Source organism: Plecotus auritus (genome assembly GCF_963455305.1).
Source record: "Plecotus auritus genome assembly, chromosome: 11".
NCBI classification, from domain to species: domain Eukaryota; kingdom Metazoa; phylum Chordata; class Mammalia; order Chiroptera; family Vespertilionidae; genus Plecotus; species Plecotus auritus.
In genome coordinates, this window is record NC_137777.1 from 55,050,992 (window position 1) to 55,077,915 (window position 26,924).

The window sequence follows — 26,924 nt, forward strand, 5'->3', positions numbered from 1 at the left end:
ATTTAAAAAGTTAAAGCTTTGTTATGCATTTTTTATAGCCTCTAAATTAGAATTGGGCATCTAAAAAGTTTCGCTCCAGAGCATCTGTAACAGGAGACAAGGGTAGGCAGGGCTCTCTGATTGTCAGGCCCTCCAGAGGAAGTCTGGGCCACCTGTCAGGCAACGCCCACACACTCATCCAACAACACAGGGAAGGAGGGAGGATGGAGCAGCAGACAGATGGCAGGGTCTGAGGATATGGAAATGAACGCAGGAAGAGCCTGAGAAAGTCTTTCTCTCTGACAACTCAGGAGAGAGAGGCTTCCAAAGAATAGTCTGCTGAGGGGAGACCCAGCGTTTATTTGACTCTAGTGACTCTAGTTCCACATAAATTCTCCAGACATTTTGATTTTGTTAAAACGCAGGGAGAAAATCATAAATACTGTGTACAGCAAGAGCTTAGACTTGACAGAGAAACAGTGATGGTGTCTTTCTTCCCATCGCGAAGCACTTGCCTTGAACAGGTCGATGTTGCTGAGAATGCTGAAGTTCATGTCCACGGCGAGGGCTGACTGCATGGCGGCGGGCAGGGCCTCGAGCAGGTCCGACTCGTCTTGGTAAAGGTAAACACATCCAACCACAGAGCAGAATAGTTAATGGAAAACATCACTCAAGTATGAGGGAAAACAAAACTGAACAAAATGCCAACTCCTTCTCTAAGCAGAGAGTGGCATCAAATTCTATGCTCAGGACGCCTACTGGCCACACTGCCCAGCCCAGCGGCACCATGACCTTAACTGTGGACAACGTAACAGTTCTGAATAAACCAGAACCTGTGTTTGCTGAAACTTTAAATGCAGTTTAGTGGCCATGGGACCAGGGCTAGTGAACAGACAGGCAGGGGTGGGATAGTCTAGTTCCTGTCGTCTGAACCTGAGGATCTCAGGCAGCACAGGGTGGGCGGGTGATGGCAACCTCTACGCGCGTCTGAAGGCTCAGGCTCTGTCCTCCTTATATGACCCTGTGGCAACCCTAAGGGTAAGCTCTCATCCCTGCTTTGCAGAAAGAGGAAACAGAACAGAACAATGCTCAGAGAGGTGCTCGGCCATGCATGGGCGTGGACCCGCTGGGAATGGGACCTAAAGAAGAAATGTGCCCAGTGAATTCCAGTTACTGCTGTTCACTTGCTTATCCACTCGGTGAAGAATATGGATGTACCGACGGGTTCCTACCTGTGAATGAAATGATGGGCTGATAGAATGTTCCATAAACAAAACTACCCATTCTTAGTGTCTAGTATGCTACCAGTTTCTGAGAGTTATCATTTTTGATGTTTTCTTATAACCATTTAGAACAATCACTGTATTATATCCTTATATTGCTTCCAATGTTGGTTCTAAATATGGAAACCCCTTCTGTAAAAGCATAGCCCCTTGTTTCGGGAGGGCTGTGTCCCATTCCCCTAGGCGGGAGCGGTGTCCCTAAGAAGAGGGGGGAGCTGCTGGCAACCCATACTTCCTCCAGGGAGAGGGTGTGGTCTTGGCCTTGAGCTTCAGGAAGAGGCTCCACGGGCAGAGAGAGGCAGAAAGGTAGAGACGTGTCCCACTCTAAACCAGCGGCTCCCACCTGCTCTCAAGAACCTTTGTGATGGAGAATCGCAGTGTGATTTGCGCTTGAACACTTGTTTTGTTTCTCAGTGGCACTAATCCCCCTTTTTATGTGGGAAGGGACAAACCAAGAGTTGAATCTGATTATTGTGAACGAGCACATCCTCTTTGCTTTATGTCATCTGATACACAGTACTGTGACTGCAGCATGCCGGCTACACTCGCCCAGGACCTACTTGAGGGTCTCTGGAAGGCGGTGCCCTGCGCCGCTGCCTGGAGCTGGTTTGAGTGCTGCGCTCGGAGGAGGCAGTGATGGCCCAGGTCAGCCGTGGGCAAACTACGGCCCGCGGGCCAGATCCGGCTGTTCTATCCGGTTCTCTTGCTCTCCCCTCCGCTCCTTTACTTTGAATTTACATTAGTTCACACAAACACTCCAGCCATGCTTTTGTTCCGGCCCTCCGGTCCAGTTTAAGAACCCATTGTGGCCCTCGAGTCAAAAAGTTTGCCCACCCCTGGCCCAGGTCCTCAGAGACCACAGAGGGATCTACTGGCTCTTGAGCCCTTGGCCAAAGTTTTCAGTTGGGGGCCCCCATTCCCTTGTGTCCTAAGAGAAGTTGAAGACACCTAATTTCCCAAATTCTATGAGGCAATGCGGGTAGCACCTGTCCCCGGCAGCTGCGGAATAAAACCAGTGTTTCTCTTCCGGGATTTGCAGAACCAGTAAGTTGGGGCTGGGTAGTTAAGAAAAAACAAACAAGCCCCTGGCCTATCACCGATGTCTCAGAGATCACTTAGCTGTTTTCAACCTTTCCCCTCGGCCCCCTGAACGTCCGTCACAGGTCACAGGACACGGTGGGGGATGTAGGAACTTGGCCTGCTTACCCAGCATCCTCCGAGAGCGCCCTGCTTACCCAGCATCCTCCGAGAGCGCCCTGCTTACCCAGCATCCTCTGAGCGTCCCACGTGTACTCATACCAGGTCCGGACGCGGGCCTGCACGGGCCTGGGAATGGAGTAGGAGTTCATGTAGGTGACGGTGCGATCCAGGCTGGCCCGGAAGTTGTTCTGAGCAGCCGTGGCGGCTCCGATGACATCGCGCATCTGAAAGCAGAGCCGCTCAGCCTGCCCCGCTCCCAGTTCTCTGGCCTCTGGACTTTTAACCCCCATTCTGGTCTGGCTTCTACCGCTGACATGGAATACTGGGCAGATTCTCACCCAAAGGAACCACAGCGAGGCCTGTCTTTCTTGCAGGCGGAGCACAACCCCGTCACGCAAAGGGCGTGGCTGCACAGGCTTTGCAGGCGCGCGCACTACCGCCGGGATGTTGGTGATTCAAAAACCACCCTGCGTGTGCGCAGCCCGGAGTGTGCAAGCAAAGCCGGTGTCAGCGGGCGGCGTGGCTAGTTTGTTTGGGGGTCTCGCCTGCAATCCCCTCTTCGATTTCCCGCGTCCCGGTCGGGGCTCCAGGCCCCTGGGACCTGCAGCCTTGGCTTTCCTGCCGCTGCGCGCAGACGGAGCGGGCCTCACCCTGCTCCTGGGCCGGCCGGCTTCACTGCTGGGATGGGGGGCTCCCCTAGACCCGCTGCAGGTGGAAGCTGACCTTTACGGGCTCATCACGGAGACCTGCAGCTTGGCTTCTCTCACACAGAGGCAAGCAAGGGGCCGTAAACTTGCTCTGATGGTGGGCTTAGCCAGGGCCGAAGAGGGGGCCCCACCTCCACCCTCACTGGCCCCGCTCATTCCTTCTTGCAGCTGAGCCTTTCCTGCTTAAGGAGAAATGGCTGGCTCCCTGAGGTCCGGCTCAAAGGCCCTGTTCCTGGGACGCCTTCCTCGGATTCCATTTCAGAATTTATAGGCTCGCCCTAGCCGGTTTGGCCCAGTGGATAAGCATTGGCCTGCGGACTGAAGGGTCCCAGGTTCAATTCCAGTCAAGGGCACATGCCGGGGTTGCGGGCTCCATCCCCAGCAGGGAGTGTGCAGGAGGCAGCCGATCAATGATTCCCTCTCATAATTGACGTTTCTAGCTCTCTCTCCCCCTCTTTTCCTCTCTGAAATCAATAAAAATATATTAAAAAAAGGAATTCTTAGGCCCTTGTACTTGTCAGCTTCTGAGCAGCTGTGCAGGTGGTCAACTGGACACCTGCGCCTCAGCCTCTGACTTACTCCCGGGGCTCTTCCAAACGTTCCGCAGCGACCACAACCCCACCACTCCTCTCTCCAGGCTGCTCTGGACAAAAGGGGAACATGACCGAGTCATCGAGGCTGGGTTGGGAAATTTAATAGTTTTAAATTGGGAACCAAGTTCCATTAAAAGCATTATTGAGCCGTGTTGAAGGCCCACCACTGGCAGCGACAGGCATCTGAGAGGTTCGTGTGCTGGGTTTGTGGGAGCAGGAGCCGAGGTAGACGCGGATCCAGGTGTGTCCAGGTCAGGGAGGGTGTGAGGCGGGAGGGGAGGGCGTGGGTCTCTAGGCGGGTTGAAGGATAGAGTCCTGCAGTGGACCGGGAGGTGCAGGTCCCGTGCAGTCCTTGGGTACAGGTGGGGTCTTGGGCGAGCCGTGCCTTGTCCAGGCCCTCTTAGGTGTGTTTCTAGCTGCTCCCCTCATCACCTTCGCTCGCTGTGAGAGTTCAAGGCACAGCTCCCACCTCCCGCCTCATCTTGCCCTTGGGCTCTGGTTCTGCATTTCCAATAGCGTGGCATTTCTCCCCGTTCCTGTCGGAATCTCAGTCAAGAGGTCACAGGTCACAAGGCAGGCGGGGTGGGTGTCAGCACTGCTTCTCCAACCTCCAGTGCACAGGAACCACCTGAAGATCTTGTCAGAGTGAAGACGTCAGCTCCTTAGGTCTTGGCCTGCGTCCGGCCTGAATCTGACTTTCCCAGGAGACTCTGCTGCTGGTTGAGGACCACATCTGAGTAGCAAGAATACTGATCTGGAGCCAGACGGTGTTGAATCTTGTAAACATTGCCTTGGACATAGAGTGCTGAGTTCATGCTGGGTTCTGCTATTAGTACCAATAGTATATCACAGGGCTGCAGCTTACGACTGTATACATTACTCATGTGAATTTGAATTGTACTTCTCTCGAAACCTACCTGCGAGTTCCAGTCATCGTTAATGCAGTCTCCCAGCCACTAAGATTCTGTTTCACACTCACAGTTGTTAACTGCTTGGTGTTCATCTTCTCAAACCTAGCTGTTTTCTAATGAGAGTTGCTTCACAGTCTCTCTCCTCCCTGTTACCAGGCTCAGGCTGGAGTTGCCCTATTCCCGTGTAATTGCATTAACCATGCATTTTATTTTCTGTATTTTGATGCTTTTATATATGGGACCACCCCTTCCAGAGCTAATTCCTGGAGTTGGCAAAAAACTATCCAGGGTGTGCCTTCCAGCTGCAGACTGACCAGCATGGAGCCTTCCTTCCTGGGCGCTCGCATCCCTGTCACTCCTTGCCTGCCTTCCTCACCCCAGGGCGGGGCCAGACTACTAGAGACACTCCCACTCCCCAGAGCCATAGCACCACCTGAGTCCTAACCCCACTTACCTGCTCGCGCCCTGGCCCTGCCTCCTGTGGCCACCTGTGTGACCTGTCCTCTTGGATCTGTTTGTAAAACAAACTATGTTTTGATGCCAATTGCATCCTGGTCTGTTGGCCTCACCATACCTAAGTAATAATAAAACCTACATTTTAAAAAGCACCACCCCTCCAATTTATATTATATTTTGGTTAATCTTTCTTGAATCTCTTCTTCAAAGTCCTCCCCTGGCCGACTTCCCATTGCTTTTAGGATAAAATCAACATCTCTGACTGAACATTCAGAGCCCCTAAACCAGCTCATCCCTACACACACCTCTAACCTTAGTTATAAGTGTTCCTCCCTCCATCCTTCTGGAACCTGTTCTACTTCCCCGAACACAGCCTGTGCTCATCACTGCCCACCAGATGCATGAAGCCACCCACCTGTAAGTACTGATTCTTACCTGCTTTTTAAGAAGATGTTTCAATGGATTCTCCAAGAAACCTCCTGGGAAGCACCCCCTTTCTGAGCGAACACAAGAGTTTTCCAACTCCCCTCTGGTCTAAGGGGGGCAAGTCCTTGCCACTCATGGAGGGAGGAGTTAGTGTTGACTCTGGGTGGTCAGCTTCAGGCTTATAAAGAGCAGTGCTTACTGCTAAGTTTTGTTACAGCATGGGTTTTATTCACACCACGGTGAGTGTGGTGAATGGGAACGATTGTTTATCTAGCGGGAACATCACTCTGATTTTCTCTGACTCTACCCAGCACACCGATCTCAACATGGCTTTTTACTCTCAGATGTGCAGTGTAAAGTACCTTTGGAGAGGTGTGACTTCTGCAGATGCTCTGCTGTTGAGCTTTTTGTTTCTGGGACTCCGCGAGGATATTGGGCTCTGTCTCTTGCAAGTGCCAACCACCTTGCAATAGTTCCTTATGCATCTGCTTTGCTTTCTTTTGGGACTGTGGCTCCTTGGGAACGAAGACAGGAGCTGCCACAATGAACACTGATGAACTGATGGTTTCTTAAGTTAATTTGGGTGACATTTGCTGACCTCCCCATTATATGATCTCTGAAGTGGATTTTAGCCCCCCCACCCCCTTTTAAAAATATATATACTTCTATTGATTTGAGAGAGAAAGGAAGGGAGAGGGAAAGAAAGAGACAAGCATCAATGATGAGAGAGAATCATCGATTGACTGCCTCCTGCATGCCTTCTACTGGGGATCCAGCCTGCAACCCGGGCATATACCCTGACCTGGAATCAAACTGTGACCTCCTGGTTCATAGGTCAACCCTCAACACCAAGCCACACTGGTGAGTCTAACCCAACGTTCTGTGTGCACAGGTCCCCAATAGACTTGACACTTTGAAAACAGAAAGGCCCATCACATCCTCTTCTAATTCACTAACGTAGATGAGAGTTAGTTTGAAAAGAGCACCACACAGATTTGGATTTTTCCTGTGAAGTTGACCGAGGTGCACTCACTTTCCCAAAGTGACAGCATCATGTACCTAGTTTTCTCATTGTGACTGACCTGACCAATCAAGCTGGAGAACACGAAAACTCCCAAGAAAAAGTTCAGCAGCTGAAACACAATTTCGAATAAAGTTTGTGGTTCTGGAAGACCTCCAATGGTAATCAAACTTCGGACTGCCCAGTAATAACATCTCAGATACCTGAGAAAAGAGAAAATATACATTTTGCTTTCTACTCTAACATTAAAATATCACTGTGCTTGGGAACATAGATCACCACCACATTATAACACACATCCTCCTGATCAAGATTTCTTTCTGCGGCAGCATTGGGAAGCACCATGTGTTCTAATGTCAACTTCTTATTATTTTAAATGAGTGCCCCGATGCACAAATTCATGCACATTGAAAGGACATTAATTAGAAGGTGGTTGGTGGGGCAGGACTGGGTGAGATGGGCCGGACACACCATGGAGCCAACCTCCTGTAGTCCCTCCCTGGCTGTCTGGCCGCACCTGGGGTGGCGGTGTAGCGCAAAGGGCACCTGCAGAGTGAGCAGGGTCCCTCCAGCAGGTGGGGTCCCTCAGTCTGGCCTGCGGGGATCAGGCCGAAACCGGCTCTCTGACATCTCCTGAGGGGTTCCAATTGCGAGAGGGTGGTTCTCAGGTGACGCACCCTGGAATCAGGCTCCCTACTCTTTGGTTTTGGGGTGTATCACTTGAGAACTGCTGCTGCCAAGTCACCACAGCTTGGCAGCTCCTGCATTGAACGTCTGTCCCCTGGTGGTCAGTGCATGTCATAGCTACTGGTTGGATGGTCAGATGGTCACTTAGCCTTTTATATATATAGATATTTTGCCCTGGCCAGTTTTACTCAGTGGCTAGAGTGTCAGCCCATGGAACAAAAGGTCTTGGGTTAGATTCTTGGTCAAGGGCATGTACTTCGGTTGCAGGTTTGATCCCTGGCCTGGGCACCTGTGGGAAGCAACCAGTCGATGTATGTGTGTGTGTGTGTGTGTGTATGTATTTTCCTCTCTCTCTCTCTCTCTCTCTCTCTCTCTCTCTCTTTCTCTCTCCCCCCCTCCCTCCCTTGTACTCTCTCAAAAAATCAATAGGAAAAATATCATCGGGTGAGGATTAACAGACAAATTTTTTTAAAAAATTGATCTTGAGAGAGAGAGAGAGAGAGAGAGAGAGAAACATGGATCAGCTTCCTCCTGCATGCCCCCTTCCAGGGATCTAGCCCAAAACCTGGGCAAGTTCCCTGAGCAGGAATTGAACCAGTGACCTTTTAGTGCACAAAGGACACCCAACCAACTGAGCCACTGCAGCTGGGGCTAATGTCACCTATTGATAAACCTTGTGAAATGACTCAACAAACCCAAGGAGGGTGTCTACTAAGTGATTCCTCTTATCTCTTGCTGCAAAAAAAAATCACTCCAAAATTTGATGTTATAAACCAACAACTATCTCGTTAGTTGTGGCTCAGGAACTCGTGCCAGGCCCAGCAGAGACGGGTCCTCTGTGCCCATGAGGAGTGGGCCCTCGGGAGGGGAGGGGTGGCTGGGGAGAGCTGGAAAGTCTTGACTGAGGCCAGGTGTATGGGCCTGGATCCTATGCCTTGTGTGGTCCTCTGTCCTGCACTGTCTGCTTGGAGCGCTGGGAGGTACCAGCAGACACAGACTGGTCTCTGCCCAGCTCCTGGTTCAGAGCTCCTGACACCTGTGGTTTCCTGGGTGACAGGGGTATTTCTTTGTCCTAAGGAGGTGACTCTGGGCTGGCTCCTGGATGAGGCTGGTCACTGGAAGGAATACGCCATGATTATAAGCTTGGAATGTTCTTTTAAAAATTTTTTTGAAGGCTTTAAATTTAATTTCATTTTTATTGATTGATTTTCAGAGAGAGAGAGAGGGGAAGGGATAGAGAGAAAGATCGATTTGTTATTCCCTTGATTCATGCATTCATTGGTTGATTCTTGTATGTGCCCTGACTGGGGATTGAGCCTGCCCCCTTGGCATATTGGGATGATGCTCTAACTGAGCTACCTGGCCAGGGCGAAGCTTGGAATTTTCATCAGATCTAGAAAGAAATCACTCATTTTGAAGTTCAATACCTTTTGAAGACATGAGTTGTGCTTTTTTTTTTCTTGGCAGCTATAGGAAGAGAAAGGCAATGAGCTCATTGGTAGGATGGAAACACTCTGCCAAGAGGATGAAGATGCCATCACTGCACCTCCTTCCAGCAGCTTCCTTGGGCTCCACACTAGCACAGAGAACTTGGGCGTTAAAGAGAACCACCTTGAAGAAGTATGGAAGGAATTTTATGGATTGTGTTTTAACTTTCAAATTTATCATTTCCTGTCACCTGCACCTATGTGTCTTTTTAAAACAAGGAACCTTATTTTTATTTTTAAATCTTTATTGTTGAAAGTATTACATATGTCCCTTCTCCCCCACATCGACCTCTTCTAGCCCACCCCACCCCCACCCCAGGCCCTCACCACCCTCTGGTCTGTGTCCACTGGAGCCAATACTGCCCAGCAGTGGGGAGGGCCGGCGCCACTCCCTGTGTGACCCTCTCCGACAGGTGTTGGGACTCCCGTGCCCTCCTCCGTCACCCGGTGCGAGCAGGGACTAGCATGTGAATTCCTCTCTCGTTTTCTTGTTTTCCATGTTCAGTATCACTCCGCTGTGGGGCTCAGGTGCTGGCTTCCACTATTGTGTGTGTGTGAATAGTCTGCATGCTAATCGGAGGTTTTCTGCCCTGATGCTCCGAGGTTTGTTTGGGGATTCTTTTCTGTCATGTCGTATACCCAGACATGCACAACCAAAGGTAAGATTTGTAATTTAATTAGATGGTATCTTACGGATTTTCTAGGATTAGCGTAATGACCCAGCTAATCCTCCCGACTCTCTCTGCTCCACGAACTCTGTGGCCTGGTGGTCTGGTTACATGTGAAGGTGCCGCGTGTCTGGGTAAAGGCTGGTCTTCCTGAGCTTTGACCAGGGTCTGAACTGAGTATCCAGGGGACTACGAGGAGATGCCCTCACGGACCTGGGCCTGCGTCTTCCTGGGGGGACGGGGGTGTTACCCTCGGCTTCCCCTGCCCCGGGCGGCAACCCTTCCTCAGGTCCTCTGCCGTGGTTCCCAGGGCAGCCCGGTGCTTCCCCTTTCCTGTGAAGACCGTGTGCTAGCATTGGGGCTTGGGGTTCGCGGAGAGGTTCCGGCATATTGGGGAATTTATGTCAGAAAAGAGATAAATAGATGGTCAAAGGTCGACCGGGAGTATTCACGGGAACCAGGTAACCTTACCTGGTTATGCTTTCCCTGGCTAAGCCCAGTCCTTGCCTCTCAGCTTTCTAAGGGAGGATGCCCTCTAACCCTACGAATGGAAGGGGCTTCTTGTCTCCCTTGAAGTGCACAGTGTCAATCTGGTGAGGATTCACGGGACAGCAATGAATTTGATTCTATTTTACATGTTCCCAGCGCTGGACTTAGGTCCCACAGTCCGCCGCCTGGTCCTCGCCAGGGCAAAGTTTACAAGTCCAGGGGCCTCAGGAGCACCCTTGCATTTAGGGGTCATCAGAAACCACAGGATTGAAGGCCAAAGGGCACAAAGCAACACGAGGATCAGGCCATGCTCGTCAGGGCCCCGTGCAGATCGCCTAGAATATGTGAACATGCTGCTACAGGCGTTTCTTCGTAGGACGGCAGCCCGGGTCCCTGGCCGGGGCCTGGATGTGGAAGCTTTGGTTCTGAGTGAGTCTCCTGGCTGCACGAGCAGCACTGGTGCCCGGGGGAAAGGCAATGCTTACCTTCAGCGGAGGGGCTGGGCCGGAACCACCGCTGGGAAGTGTGTGAAATCTGCTCCTGGCCTAGGAAGGGATCACTTTTTATAATTTTTCTGTGAGTGATTAAGAGGAACAGGTGGTTTCTAATCATTTGGTGCAAGGTTCTATTTATAGCCACTAAATCCAACCTGTCAGCTGGGTTCTCACATTTTCTGTTTTCACTAACTGTTCTTGTTCTAGACCAATGAACAGTCACATGCAGCCATTCACACTTTGATGGTGTATTTGCTCATTTCTCTTCCTTGTATTCATTTTTGCTATACGAGTTTCTCTGATTTATTATAAGTATTTTATTATGTGCATACCATTTAGAATTGGGATATATTAATGGGGAATTGAAACTTTTACTGTTATATGGTGACATTCTTTTTCCTAAAATTATTTTTGTTTTAAAGCTTATTGGACTGATATTGACAATCTCTTTTGGTTGGCGAATTTGGTCCATTCTTTTTTGACCGATTCTGTTTTTTAGTTTTCTGATCCTATTGTCCATTCTCTGGATGAAGACACTGTCCTTGGTTCTGTTCCCCGGTGGCGTCTCGCCACCTGCTCTGGCCTCAGCACACACAGCTGTTTGGTAGACTTAGCGATCCTTCTTACAATTTTGCAATTACTGAAAGCAGTTGTGATCATAAATTATCCAGAAATGTAACAAGTAATCACAAACAACAAACATTACAAGTAATGGATCTTGTTGAATTTTAGAGATGGCCCCTGTGGACATCTGGCCTGCACTACGGCTGGGATCAGAAGTCCAATGTTAGCGCACTTTCACCCATAGAAGGAATTCCGGTGCAGCTCTGTACCAGCTTGCTGATTTGCGAAAACCAGTTACCAGGCTCTGGCATGAATTACACACTCACTTTTAGGCAATATTTACTAGAGTTGGTACCTTACTCAGTTTCCTATATAAATAAGTTATTTATAACTAGAGGCCCGGTGCATGAAATTTGTGCACGGGATGGGGGTCCCTTCAGCCCAGCCTCCACCCTCTCCAAACCGGGACCCCTCGGAAGATGTCTGGCTGCTGGTTTAGACCCAATTCCAGGCCTAAACCTGCAGTCGGATATTCGTCTTACAATCCTGGACCACTGGCTCCTAATCGCTCACCTGCCTGCCTGCCTGGTCACCCCCAACTGCCCCCCTCTGCTGGCCTGGTTGCCCCTAACTGCTCCCCTCTGCCAGCTCGGTCACTCCCAATGGCCCCCCTCGCTGGCCTAGTTGCCCCTCACTGTCCCCCCCTGCCAGCCTAATTGCCTCCAACTGCCCCCTCCATTGGCCTGGTCACCCCCAACTGCCCCCCTCTGCCAGCCTGTTCGCCCTTAACTGCCCCCCCCTGCTGGCCTGGTCACCCCCAACTGCTCCCCTCTGCCAGCCTGGTTGCCCCTAACTGCCCCCCACCACCCAGCTGGCCTGGTCACCCCGCATGGCCCCCCCACCAGCCTGGTCGCCCCATGCAGCCTGCTTGTTCAGTCGTTTGGTTGTCCCTCACTAACCCCCTGCTGGCCTGGTCGCCCCACAGCCTGCTTGTTTAGTTGTTTGGTCATCCCTCACTAACCCCCCTGCTGGCCTGGTTGTAGGCAGCCATCTTGTGAGGACGTGAGGGTTAATTTGTATATTACCTCTTTATTATATAAGATAAACTAAATACCTACTTAAGTTAATTCACATGCTAAAGGGAATTACTTATAGATCTGGCTGTAAACTTTTATGGGATATTCTGTGTGTTTGTGTGCCTGTATGTTTGTGTGTCTGTGTGTGTATGTAGGTGTGTTTTCCTAATAAGTGGGCCTCTGACTTTAAATTTTAAAAATCAGTTTAGGTTAAAAGTTCAAAATTGTTGCTCTAATTCCTTACACGCATCCTACTCTCTGTAGGTGGCGTGTGAGCTGTGAGGTGTCTCCCCTTGTTTGCTGTATCAGTCATTGCTTTCCTCCCGAAGGCCGCGTGGGCTGCCCATCAGAGCCACACTGGGGCTGCTCTTTCCTGCAAGGACGTTGCCTCTAATTTCGTTTCACTGGTGCAGAAGCGAGTGGAGTGGTCTGAGCTGGGCCCCTGTGTCTGCCCCCAGGGAGTCTCACTGTAGACACCCTGGTGCCGTTACTGAGTCCTGACTCCGCTGCCCTGACACTGTCAAGTGATCTCTTTACCCTTGGGCTCCTGCCTGTCTAATCATCACGTTTAACAGGATCCTTTTGACCCTCTAAGTGTCTGAGTCAGTGGTCATCGCTGACCGTAAACCATAAAGCCCTTCAGTGGTAAACTAATGAGCCCTCACCTGCCCCCAAATAACTGACACGGTTCACTCCTAAAAATCAGCACTCAGTCACTGAATGTTACCTGGCCCTCAGCTGTCTGAGGCAGAGGCTTCCAAACTTGTTTGGTCATGATGCAGCATAAGAAATGCATTTCCTGGGTCAGCACAGGATGTGCACACACATGTGCACACATGCATACACATATATGCATACATGCACACGTACATGCACACACATACGCACCCCTACTAGATAGGACAGACTCTGATGTTTCCTATTCTGTCCTCCTCTACTTGACCTTCTTTCACTGAAAATATCCATTAAAGAGTTTTCACTGCTCACGGATGGGTTGTGACTTACAGTTTCAAAAACACTGGCTTTACAAGACTCTTACACTGAAACAGAAAGTTAAGAAGGCAATAAAAGTTTCCTTCAAAATGAAAACTCACATGTTTCCTTCACCATTGTACACCCATCTGGTGGTTCCGATGCCTTGGTGGTCGGAAGCCCAGTAGTAGATGCAGGCATTCACGTGCAGAGCAAACAGCAAGCAGCCCACCGTCCGAGTGACCCTGTGGAGGACAGCAGAGCAGGACTCGCGCTAGTGGTTCCTTCTTCTGGCCATTGCTGCCGAGTCTCCTTGCTCCAAATCTGGGCGTTAACTCCCAAGCGGCAGTGTGACAGGATGGAGCCAGGGCATGCTGTCTGACTGCGGTGTCTGGACGGGCACTGAGAGAGTAAAAACCCCCCCCCTTTCCGCAGATGCTATGGATCTGCTCCCTGAAAGACGTGCCCCAGGGTCACCTGTTCACCTCGAGTCCATGAAATAGCTGTGCCCACTTAACCTCGGGAAAGCTCGCCGGCTTCCTTCTATGGTTAACTGTGGGTGGAGGTCTCCATGCACGGGAGTATCAGCAGAACAAATAGATGAAACTCGGCTGAGACTGAACTGTCTGCGGGAGACCGAGCTTGTGACCGAGCACGATTCTTTGTACCTGTTCTGATGGAAGCCGGGAATTCGGCCTATTTTTTTAGTCATATTTGAGAAAAACAGTTATCAGACTCTGGTGTGAATTACACCCTCACTTTTAGGCAGTATGATTTCCATACTCTCATCTCACTTCAAAATATATTCAAGTCTGTTTTAGAACATAACCTTACACATTATGTGGCCAAAATCCGAGATGACCCCTTCTCTTTGCAGGTCACATTCGTCCATCTGAAATGTACCCCTGCCTTCTCTTCCAGCCAACAAACACGGAGCTCACCTTACCTGTAGATATACGCCCCGTCCATGATTGACTCCATCTTACCTGTAGATATACGCTCTGTCCATGATTGATTCCAGGCGATGATTAAACTCAAAGAATGACCTGTACTATATAGAAAACAAGCAGAAGAAATCCCAAAATGTGTTAGTCTTAAAGACATCCATTTAAATAAAACTATATGACACACTTTTTTTGTCATTCAAAATAATCCCATCTACATGTCTTAAAACAAACAAACTAGTGTCTGTTCAGTGGATTTTCCTCGAGGGTCCTTAGCATAGCGCCGAACCAACTTCCACAGCTCCTGGCTTATTGGACTTCCACTCTCTAGTTAGTCTTGTTCCTAATGCTAATGAAAATCAAGCTTAAAAGTGTTTTTCTGTTTCTTTATAAAGTATAGAGTAGAACTCTATTTTACAAGAATTAAAATCACACTGCCCCAGAACATCCATGAAAGAGGAAGATGGTAACACGGTGAAGTCATAAATAGATGCTGATCCCGAGGCTCAGGGCCAGCACTGCTCCTAAGCCATTTCCATTAAATGTGCTTAATTTCAACAAAATTTCAAGTCCAGTAAATGTTAGCATCAGTTAGCAATTCATGACATTGTTTAAAGAGACAGGGAGTTTACACAGGTTGAATCCAAACAGAGTGTCTATTTCCCTTGAGGTTCTTTCCTGCTTACATCTACTTCTACCTCAACTCACCTGACCTACACGTACGCCTCGCCCACCTCCTCCTTTACTACCCGAGGCAGAGGAATGCAGGAGTAAGACTGCGCCTCTGCCCTTGGCTAACTGTGTGGCCTTGGAAAAGTCACTTAACATTTCTGTGTCTCAGTTTCCTCATCTGTAAAATGGGGACAATAAAAGAACATGTCTCTTGAAGGGGTTGGGTGCATACCCAGTTAATGTATTTAATTATTTACTGTGCTGAGAATCACAGGATCTATAGCTAGGAAGGACTATTAGGGATTATTTGTTCAAAGATTATTTAGTTCAAAATTTCATCCAATGTATATCTGACTATAGTAGAACATTTGGAATTAAAAAAAAGACATAATAGTAATGACTCTTTAATTAGAAATATATACAAATGCTTTGTTTTCCCAGAATTGCTGAGTAGGAAAAATCCCTCAAACATTCAGATTAAGATAATTCCAATTGGTGGTAAATTGTTTATGGTGCTCTTAACAGAAGTTTGCACAAAGACATGGTTTAAATGTCAGCTTAAGTGATCACTGAAGTGAAAATTTATATTCTTAGTGTTTCTCAACAATATTTTCCCAGAGAACTGTGCATCAAAATGACTCACTTATATGTGAAATGACCGGACCACGGGGCTGCAGAAAAAAGACCAATGCTGACTTTCAGAATGTCCTATATTAAAAAAGCTTTTGAATACAGATGGATTTTGGATCCCTTAGGGACACAGGGATGGGTGGGAAGCGCTGGCACTTTACACATTTTATTGCACGGCCAGCCGAACTCCCAAGCACATGCCTGAGGGTCTGAAAGTTGGTCATCTCTGAACAGGAGCTTCCTGCTACTCTCACCTGAGAAGAGAAAGGGATGGCCTGCCCACCCGGTGCTGGGCGTGAGGCGTCTGCCCCCCCAGGCCGCAGTCCTGGTCAGGCCTTCGCCATCTAGAGCTGTCCCGAGGGCCTGAGGCTGTTTCCCTCTCCACTGGAGAGACCGTGGGCCTGGAGGGTGGAGTCTGGTCGGGAAGCCTGAGAGGAACCTAGGTCCCCGCTCACCACAGCACTGGGGACAGACTGTTTCACCCTGCTAGCTCTCATTTTCCTCGCCGCTACAATGAAGTCGATTGGAAGAACCAGCAAGGTAATGAATATCCAGGTTAACGAAGCACAGCCCCCCCTCACCCCCATGTCCGCTGGCGCCAGCATCCGCACGAAGCCCACCGAGATTTACACGACCTCTGGCCTTTCTCTCAAGAGGCTGTCTTTGGAAATAGCTACTCTTGCTATGGCTAATGATTTACACGAAATTCCAGACCCGGACTCTCCCCATATTTGTGTTAGTTACCTCATGAAGCTATGAGTTATAAAATATTTATGTCTTAGAATCTGTGGAACAGGTAACGCACTTACACATTCAAACAATAGCAAGTACATCCCTTCACGAGTCTTGCCTCAGTCCATCCCCTTTTCCCCCCTGCCTCCCATCCCCACCTGCTAATATTTTCACTAGATTTTTTTGTAGCCTTCCACTGTTTACATGTACTCAGAAAAATGGAATATTTTCACTTTCTGCTATACAAAAGTTAGTATTGTTCTATACACTGTTCTATAACGAGCTTGCTTTACACTCAGCAATTTATCTTGTTGGTCTTTTCATACCAGTTCATGGAAAACTTCCTCTTTATTTATTTATTTTTGCATCACAAAGTGTGTTCTATTATACAGATGTACCACAATTTATTTAACTAGTTCCCTGATAATGGACATTTGAGCTGTACCCATGTTATGTAAATAATTTTGTTATGGAAAAGTATGTCTGCATTTTCTGGGATTGTCGAATTTTGGGTGAGTACAGGAACTGGAAGACTGTCTGATCAGACTCTCTCCTTTCACAGCCAGTACTCCAGGCATTCAGCGACTGTCTGAGCAAAAAGGACGAATGGAAAAGAATAAAACATGAGACTCATTTGTAGCTATAGTTGTGTGTAGAAGACCAAAGCATTCCTGTTCTGGTGATAAAACACCTGCTGTGAGATACAGAATGAAAACAGCCAAGTCACCTCCCAGTGGATGCAATGATGTGTTTCCTTCCTGAGTTTTTAAAATTCATAGCAAGGATGAGGACAGAAAAATGGAGGACAGTTTGGGTGAAGGAAGAACATTGTACTTTTGGGATGTTTTAAATCACTTCAAGATTCTCATAATTAAAAGAAGCCAATTACAAGTAAGAATCCTATCTAATAAAAGAGTAATATGCAAATTAACCATCACTCCACTACACCCACAAGCCACGCCCACCAACCAATCAGGAGTGAGTATGCAAATTAACCCAACCAAGATTGATGCGGCCACAGAGCAAGCAGGAGGCTTGGGTTTCCCCGACAATGGACGAAGCCAAGCTTTCCGCACACCCAGGCCTCCACTCAAGGCTACAAAGTTTCAATTATCAAAGACAAATAAATCCCAACAAAAATGGCCACAGCCATGGAGCTGGAGAGAGCAGGAGGCTTGAGTTACCCCGGCGATGGAGGAAGCCAAGCTTCCACAGCCCTGGCCTGCCTTGGCCTCTGCTCAAGGCTACAAAGTTTCAATTATAGAAGATAAATAAATCCCAACAAAAATGGCTGCGGCCATGGAGCAAGCAGGAGGCTTGGCTCCACTCAAGGCTACAAAGTTTCAATTGTAGAAGATAAATAAATTCCAGATACTGGGGCCTCCTCTTGGGTCGCTGGGGGGCATGGCCAGCCTGCAAACCACCACAGGCCCCTCAACCAGGCTGCCCCACGCCCCAAGGGAACCCCCACCCTGATCCGGGACACCCTTCAGGGCAAACCAGCTGGCCCCCACCCGTGCACCAGGCCTCTATCCTATCTAATAAACGAGTAATATGCAGATTGACCATCACTCCAACACACAAGATGGCTGCCCCATGTGGTCAAAAATGGCTGCCCCCATGTGGACACAAGATGGCCACCATAAGATGGCCAGCAGGGGAGGGCAGTTGGGAGGGACCAGGCCTGCAAGGGAGGGCAGTTGGGGGCAATCAGGCCAGCAGGGGAGGGCAGTTGGGAGAGACCAGGCCTGCAGAGGAGGGCAGTTAAGGGTGACCAGGCCAGTAGGGGAGGGAAGGTGGGAGCGCCCGGGCCTTCAGGGGAGGGCAGTTAGGGGCAATCAGGCTGGCAGGGGAGTGGTTAGGGGGTGATCAGGCTGGCAGGCAGAAGCGGTTAGGGGCAATCAGGAAGGCAGGCAGGTGAGCAGTTGGGAGCCAGCAGTCCTGGATTGTGAGAGGGATGTCCGACTGCCCGTTTAGGCCCGATCGGGGTCCCAGGCTGGGCTGAGGGACACGCCCCCCCGTGCACCAATTTCGTGCACCAGGCCTCTAGTATCAATAATTATCTCACCTTCAATATCCTGTTTGTCCTAAATATTGGATTAAAGCCAAAGAAGAGGCAGAACACATCCAATGGCATCACTGAGGCGACATCCAGCTGTTGGGAGAACACATGTGCGGTTATGTCGAGTCTGCATCCTTTTTGGATGTGGATTATACCCACGTATGTAGAGGGTGTGGGGGAGAAGGAGCTTGCCTTCTGAGCCCTCCCCGGGGGCCTCGGCCTCTGAGCTTGCAGGACCCCGTTGCACCTGGGCAGGTATTGCAGAGGTGGCGTGGTTACTGATGTGGGACTACACTTGAACAGTTTTTAACACGGGGCTCCCGGGCTGAAAAGCAAGTCTTGATTTTACTTGAAACCCCTGCACATTCCCTGCAGTGCATGTTTCTGCTCTGCCAGTTCTGGGCGCTCACACTGATGAAGGTGCGGGCACCTGTCCACCTAGGGTCACAGGCAAACAGTGAACGCCTGCCCTGAGGTGTGCGCCGAGGCTGTGGGTCGGGAGGAGGAATCGTGCGGTTTCCATCCAACAGTGTCACGGCGGGGGAGGGCACTGCAGTGCGGTTCCACCGGACACGTGTATTTTGGGTCTGTCTTGTGTCTCTATACCCTGGCCTCCCACCCCTGGTAATTCTGAATGACAGCATTACAAGTGTGGCCTGTCCGATCACACTTCTTTACGTAAAAGAATTACTCGCTTTCATTATTTTTTAGGTGACACTGAAAAGTGGGTTACATTAAAACATTTATTTATTTAAGACAATTAAGGGCAGTGAACAGCGTCCTGTGGGGCCACATTATGGAAGGGGAGGCGCTGAGCTGGGCCAGCGTTTCACAGCGGCTGCACTTCCGGTTTGCTTGGACCCCACCGGCTATTAGACACCAATTACTGACTAACAGTACTGGTTTGTAAACTGCATCATATCCTCAGCCCCCTGGGCTTTATCCTGCGGATGCTGAGTCTCGGGACCAGCCGAGGGTGAAAGGAACAGCTACTAACTACATCTCCCCACTGAGGAAGGCAGGTGCTGCCCCAGCTGCAGTGCCTTCTGGTTCAGATCATACTAATCTTTAAAAAATATGCTTTCATTGGTTTCAGAGAGGAAGGGAGAGGGAGAGAGATAGAAACATCAATGATGAGAGAGAAACATTGATCACTTGCCCCCTGCATGCCCCCCACTGTGGGTGGAGCCCATAACCCAGGCATGTGCCCTGACCAGGAATCGAACTGTGACCTCCTGGTTCATAGGCTGACGCTCAGCCACCGAGCACACTGGCTGGGCCATATCATCTTTTTTTAACGGTAGAAAACCCATCTGTCCAAATGAAGCTTTTACTCGCCATATATCCACCTGCCCCCGACTTCTCTCAGCGGCCGGGCCCTCATTCTGGTCGATGTTGACACGTGTGGGGAGTTGTGTGATGACTCACTTCTCGATGATGGGAATGGAGCGGTGCTGACCAGCACTGTGCGCTGTGTGCTGTGCGCTGTGCACGGCACCGGCAAAGCCTGGGGGACACAGGCTGAGAGGCGCGTCTGTCCTCAGAAGTTGCCAGGCCGCGAGTGCAGTCGCCAAGCACACAGGTGCCTCTACCTTCGTGCACAGTGCCGCAGGGAGGGCTCAGGGCAGGCGAAAGCAGGAGCGACCACAACGAAATCCTAGTAAACACAACCATTTATCTTTATCAACTCAATGAAATACAGGAGTAAGTCTCCCCTCATCACATTCAAGAGAGCGATGAAGTTCGGAGTGAGCGTGGGGCGCTTAGAAAGGAGATGGTCCTCTCCGTAGAGGGCACCCCGTAGAGCAGCTTTTTCAAGTGCGTCTGAGCAGACGCCTTGTTTACAAAGAACAGGCGCTGGAGATAAAACACACGGAAAGGCATTCTAATCACCAAACATCAGCAAGTGTGACAATTTGGCACCTAGACCCAGATTTGGGTTTTTTAAACAAAATTTGAGGCCACTAAAGTATTGTCCTTGAAATGGGAGGTTGGAGTTCACTCCTTCAGATTGGGTGACGTTGGGTGACCCCCAAATCCCTGCCTGTGTCTCACAGTTAGGGGGAACGGACGGAAGGTAACAAGCGCTTGGCTGTAAATGATTGCGGGTGAAAAACAAGGTTATGCTGCCATTGGAGGAAAGGCAGAGGCCATGCCGTGTCACTTAACTATTCGCTTCTTTTGTATTTCTCATTCTCATACAGAACGAGAAAGAAAGGGGAGGGGAATAACTGTGTAGGCGCTTACGTCATCATGCACATGAATGAGGCTAGCATTCCGTTTGCGGGCAGGACAAGGCTCAGCCACACTCCTTACTGACGTTGAACTCCGAGAGTCCGTGTGGCCCAGCCATCTGTTCTGTGGTAAAGACCCCCATGTGGAGCGACACATCTGCACCTCGAGGAAGCATGCGTGCACCGCTGGGAGTCACCTCGGTCGCCTCTAAACAAACATCACCTGTGCAAACTGTTCCCAAGGCTACAGTTGTGAAAGAAAGCAGGTTTCCAGGTAGAAATGTATGGTGGGACTTAAAAGTAAAATGGCAACAGGTTGCTTGAATAATTTTGCGTTTGTAAGTCACCTACCTGAAATTTTGTAGAACTCCTGTAGTGCCTCGCTAGCTCATGGGGATCCATCTGAAATATATTTATATTTTAACTGTTTTAATAAACTATTTTCTCACTTACAAAATAGTTTCTTCAGTTTCTAACACAATGTCTAACCCATAGCAGGTGCTCTCAATAAATGTGTGGTAAGTGATAAAGGAGGAGGATAGCGTTTGTTAACATTCAGACCTAAAAGAACTAATGCTAACATTGAACTTGGATCCTTACATTGAGTTATAGGCAGGAAGGACTTGTCTATGTGCTATTAATTAGCGGACAAAGCATGATGACTTGTACACATAGAAGCAGCCTCTTCTACCATTGACCACCGGGCTGTCCAAGTTCAGGGCTCTGCAGGATGTTCGAGTCACTCCCCATTCCCTGCCCTCCCCCTTTTGGCTAGAATTCTACCCATGTACACATACTAAATGTCACAGAAATATATCCGAAAATATATAAGACATGCTTGTTTAGTGATTTTTACTGTGTAAAACGGCTCACTGAGCCACAGGTCGGCATCTGAAGGCTAGCTGAACCCTGCGCCAAGCTTAGGACCAACCCGTCAGCACCTTCAAAGCTTACGTGGGGCCGACGATTCATCGCAAGTGCTAAGAAATGAAGGTGAATTACCCCTCCCAACGCTGGGAGAATGGATTTAGCACATTTGTGCCTTTCCTTTCAGAGTTGTCTAAGCTCCTATGATTGAAAAATGTAAATGAAACTGCAACTTGGTAGACTGAATGGAAATGCCAGAAGTGATTCTAAATGGCTCTCCTCTGGAGCCCTAAGTGATGTGGCTTCGTTAGTTTTATGAGGATCAGCTTACTGGTTACCACAGGCTCTTATTTTTAAAATGTTGCCCTGTATAATTCTCTCTCTTCCCAGCCTCATCGGTCTGCAGGCACATTTCCTCAGGGGAGGCTTACTTTGGGAAGGTATGCTAATGTGTAAACTCTTTTTGAATGTGCCCAGGAATTATTATATTTACTTACTATTTACCTCTTCTGGTAAACAATCCGTAAAAATGCCGTAATTTCACATTGAACAGATAGATGTTTCCAAAATAAGAAAGTCCTCTGCAACAACTTCAGTGCAGAGGAAACGATTATTCAAGGAAAGAAAGTCCTTGAACCCAGGTTGCCACCCATGGACCCCTCCACCATTTTCACGCAGACTCTGTGATCCAGGAGAGAGGGGCTGAACACTGGCCTGCTCCCAAAAACCTCTCCTCAGGAAAGAGCGAGAGCGACATGCACAGCCAGGAGACGAGAGGGAGGAGCAAGTGCGGATGTCATCCCTCTGACCGGTCAGCAACTTCACGTGCATCTTCCAGACGCCAGGCCCGGGCCCAGGTGCCCACGCTGTCTTCTCTGACCCTCACAGGGGTTTGAGTGGGGTCCTATTATTCCCATTCTATGGATGAAAATGATGGTGCGCAATGAAAGGGTACATTTATTTTCTTCAAGTAATGCTATTAGTAAGTTCAGAGATGCAGCTTGACCTTGATGTTCGTTTCTACTTCATTCCAATTAGCGGAGTTGTTATTAACAAAGAAGAGTGGGAAGTCTGAGCAAGGCCTGCAGCGCACCACGCAGGGAGCCGTTACTTTGCTCCCTGGTGGGCCAGTGTACAAACAGTGACTCAGAGGCGGTCTCTCCCCGCAGGCCTGCCCCACACTGTCACTGGAGGGCACTGAGTGTGTCCCTGGTCTTTGCAAAGTACTGCAGGCATGAGAGCTCCTAGCCAACCATCCCACTGTTACTTCCGCTCCACCATGCTGCTGTCTGTTAGGGCAGCCCATTGTGGAAGATACTCCACAGGATGGAAAACCTGTGGCCTCCCCTCTCCCCGACCCCCAGCTCCCTCTGCTGGGACCTTCAGCATCTCAAGCTGTTGTTTGCTACTTTTCTGTTTCCCCTCAAGGCCCCGTGGAATTAATATTTCCATCCTCCAGCCCTGGAATGTCTGGCAATTGTGGGTGTTTGATAAACGCTTGCTGCATGCATGAATGAATGAATGAAGGAATGAATGAATGATCTGCCCATCCAAAGGTAGTGAGACTCTCAGGTCCCGTGCTCGACTGGCGACTCTATCTTCTTTCCAAAGTGTAATCAAGTCTCGAAGGCGAAAATGACCTACCCTAAATTAAAGAAACCATTACATGTCTTTTGAACAAACAAGGCAGTTCATCTCTGTTCTACATTTGTAGCTGGTGATAATGCATTTTAAATAGAGCCTATGAGTGTGTTTTCATTGGTTATTTTTCCTGGTTTAACAGTCCATTGTGTGCAAAGGCCTCCTAGAAAATGGAAAATAAAAGTCTCCCCTTCCTGATTCTGTCATTTTCATTTGTCAAACATTGATTTTCTCCCCCTTGTGCATCTAATGGAGGTTGAAATGAGCTCCGTGTGCGCTGTTTACTTCCCATTTGTCCACCAGCACCGTCGTTCATCACGCCGCGGCTGAGCCTGGGCAGGCGCAGCCTGGGCAGGCGCGGGGGAGCGCTGAGGCCTGACTTCCTCAGGAGTGGTGCTGTGAATACATTTTTGCTACAGCGTCTGCTCTGGCCTTTAGATTCCTTTCTAGGAGAGATTTCAAGTACAGGAAGCACTCTACAGCAAATAACATTTAAAAAGTCACCAAAATTAGTCCTTCCAGCTTTCTGCTAATTTAAGATCACCTGGAGACTCAAAAGAGAATATTGAGGCGATTAAGAAACCTACCTCTCTTCTCCCCAAAATACAGAAGAACTCAGTACCACTCCCTGGTCATTCTGCTCTCCCTACTGTGACTCTGGCGGGTCTGCTTTGGGCCACCCGGTGGGCGGGAGGCAAGGACGGCACAGTGGCATTGGTTGGAAAGGAAGCGGGGGAAGGCGAGGGGCAGAGGCTGTAGATTGGGTCTGTGCTCATGGGAACATCCTTCTGTCTGCCTTAGCTGACTGGGCGTGCAGTCCCTGAGCGGGGAATGAGCCCAGAGACCATTCATTGCCTTAAGAGCAGGCAGCCGGTTTCTGAGTAGGCGCTGCAGTTCTGGGGAGGAAGCTGCAAAGTGAAGTGTGAACAGAAGACAGGCCCGCGGTGTAGTGATTAAAAGCAGCACCACGAGACTGGCGTTCCTGCTTGTGCTCGGCGCGGCCTGCAGCCGTGGCTTCCTCCTTGGGGTCTGGCTCTCCTGCAGACCTTGGTGTTCACGGTTCTCTCCCAACAGCACCGCCCAATGGCGGATCTCACATGGGAGGCCTCGCTCTGTGCTGTCTGCCAGGCAGCCCCGCCACCAGTGGTTTTGGGCCCTGGAAGGATGGTGGTGTGGCTGAGAAACCAAGATTTTCCATGTCATTTCATCTCAATTAATTAGGATTTACATTTGAATGGACACATGGCTCGTGGCCAGTGCACTGGACAGCGTGTGAGTCCACTCTGACCCGAGGGCCAGGGCCCCTCCTTCCCTTTCCAGCCAGGTTGTCCCCAAGTGGCCACTAGCACCTGGACCTGACTTGTGTGCGGCTGCAGGCAGAGGCTGGGTGCGGGCCACAGTGATGCGCAGCCGCGCGGGGTCTCCACAAAGCTCACAGCTCCGGGCTCCGGGAGGCGAGCAGCACGGGATGAAGTACCTGATTTTATTTTATTATTTTATTTTTTCTGCCTGATTTTAAAGTGCTGAGGTGAATGGCAGGCTGTAACGGGACGGAAGATGGATGCCTAACTCGCACTCTTTGAGGCTCCAGCACCAGAGTATTAGTCACTCTCCTGTGCACGGTGCTGGACGCTTTCAGTTAGTCAGGTAAGCCGTGTGTCCGGCTGGTTTTGACCGTTCAGAACCACGTCATCTTTGTACCCTCGCGTCCTACCCAACGCCGAGGAGCTCGCCCGACCCAGTGCTGCGCAGGGTGAGTCCTGCCGGATGCCCTGCTGGGTCTGAGGCCTGAGCGAGTCCCCTCCCCCTGAAGCCTCGGTGCCCGCCCCCCTCCCCCGCCCCCTCCCCCTCCCTCCCCTCCCCCCTCCCCCTCCCCCCCGTCCGTAGGGCCGATAACCACGCCGCCTCCTCGGCGCGGCCCTCCCCAGCACACCCCCACACACGGCGAAGGCGCTACCCTCCTCTCCTTTCCAAGACCAGCGCCCCGAGGCGCAGGAGTTGCGGGGCGAGAGGGCAATCGGCTCCCCGGAGGCTGTGACTCTCCCTTCCGCTCGGAGCTGACACCCCGCCCGCGTCGCATCCGCCCGCCCACTTACTATGACGTCGCCTCCGCGGGTGACCGGCAGCCGGGGCTGCACCAGCAGTGCGTCACACAGGTAGATGACGTCACACACGCCGTCCGCCGCGAGCCAGTAGCGCGCGCTGCCCGGGGTCTGGCACGGGAAGGCCAGGCGCGCGGGGAGCAGCCAGCAGTTCCAGCCGCAGGCGGCGGCCACCAGCAGCAGCCACAGCAGCGAGCGCGTGTCTGGAGGAGCAGCCGCGTGACCGAGCGCCGTGCCAGGCGCTCCCTGCGCCCACCCGCCCTCAGAGCTGGGGGGTCGGGGGTCACGTGCTCCAGCAGCACAGCGCTCCCCCTAGCCGCCGGCTTTCCCCGGGGAGCCAGGGACCTTATCGGCTCTTCCCACGGCGGAAGGAGCGTGGAGAAGTGGACCCCGAGTCGTGCCCACAGGAGGGTGCCCTATGAGTCAGGAAAGGGGCGCTCCCCCCCCCCCGCCCGCAGGTGTGAGCGGCCGCCTCTCACCCGAGGGCAGACTGATGGGGCCCAGAGGCCGCCACGTGCCCTCACAGCGCCCCCTCCTCTGCCCAGAGGCCTGTGGGGGTACTTGCTCCTGGCCCCAGCTCCCCAGGCGGAGCCACCAAGCAGAGGACATCGGGCAGGGGAGTCAGCGCACCCGGTGCGGGGAGTCCGCGGCTTTTGGTTTAGAGGCCTTGGGACTGCGCGGAGCCCGCACTGCCTTCCAGGTGGGCAGGGAGCAGAACCACCTGACTGGGCCCGGGCCTCCCGCCGGGACGGTCCGCCCGCGAGGGGACGTACCTGTGCAGGAGTCCATGCAGCTGGGGAGCCGGACTCGCTCGGGCGGCCCCTCTGGAGGCCCGGCCTGCGGTGTGGACCGCACAGCTGCGGGCTGGGCTTTGCAGGGAAAAAGAGGAAAGCAGTGTTAGGAGGCTACCTTAGCTTCATGAGCAGAGAGCTTGGCTTTCTTGAAGTCAGAACATTCCAGAATCTCCCCTTCCCAATACAGGCAGAGGAGGCATTTTGTGACATTTAAAATGGTGACATTCATGAAAATATCCAGGTCCTGAAAACACTGGAATTTAGAAATAAACAGCAGGTTGAAAGCTCATGAGCGGATTGCCCCGGAGGTGTCACAGATGGATACTTAGAACGCAAGCGTGGTTCTCATATATTTTCGAGCGTAGTCAGTGCTTGGATTTAAACAGAAAAGGAACATCACGAACGCACACCATCCGTCAGGTGTTAGTTTCAGCTTCTCTAGGCTCGCATGTGTCCTTCAAGTTATGGACAAATAAAGTTCAAAATATCCCTTTCAGCACATTTACCAAATTCCAGTGACGGCTGCATGCTAGCCTCTTTAAGAAACGATGATACGATGCAGCCTTCCAGTCCAGAACCGCAGGGAACCTCGCTCCGTGCTGTGGGTCAACCATCTGGCTGACTGAACTGCCATCGCACAACCGCTCTCCCCTGGTCCTTCTGCACGCACAGACCCGGCACAGAGGCGTGGGCATGGCGTCTATGGGCGTGGCGCTGTCCTTCATTGCTTCCCTGAGTTTCCATAAGCACATTTCTGGAATCCTTAGGGAGGCTGACAGTGGTCCCCGCCTCCCGGGATCTCGGGATCAGTTTGTGGGTGACCCTGCGCTGTGTGTGCTCATAGTGCTCCTGTCTTTATAAGGAGTTTTGTACATGACGGTATTCTATGAGCATTTACAGTAACACTTGCTACAGCGATGCTGTTGCCGGACACTGGGGCGAGGACACTGGTCTCGGCTGGAGTGTTCCTCCCACGCACCTGCAGGGCTGAGCGTCAGCTACATGCCCTGTGGCAGCTCTCCGTTGGCGAAGGACCCCAGCTCCATCCTCCTCAGGTAAGTGTTCTGTGTGACCCACATTGTTACAGCTGGCCCGCCCCGTGACCCAGAGTAACCTTCTCATTCGCGCACCCTCATCGTCTCAGCTCCTGCTCTGTCTCCTGTCTGCTCTCACCTCCCTGGGTCATCCTGAATGTCAACTATATGAACCTAAGACACTGCTTTTGGAGGGACT

The 26,924-nt window shown here is 50.7% G+C and overlaps 1 protein-coding gene across 1 annotated transcript; it reads right to left on the reverse strand.

Annotated features, from left to right (window-relative positions):
• Positions 1 to 309: 309 nt before the first annotated feature.
• Positions 310 to 26,877, reverse strand: CNGB3 (cyclic nucleotide gated channel subunit beta 3; the record flags this gene model as incomplete). Its single annotated transcript, XM_080646966.1, has 10 exons — positions 310 to 592; positions 2,527 to 2,686; positions 6,638 to 6,779; positions 13,136 to 13,258; positions 14,000 to 14,064; positions 18,060 to 18,146; positions 20,639 to 20,689; positions 24,892 to 25,100; positions 25,671 to 25,766; positions 26,865 to 26,877. 10 exons carry the CDS (start codon positions 26,875 to 26,877, stop codon positions 357 to 359), a joined length of 1,182 nt encoding a protein of 393 aa, XP_080503092.1. The 3' UTR covers positions 310 to 356.
• Between the last annotated feature and the right edge of the window lie 47 nt (positions 26,878 to 26,924).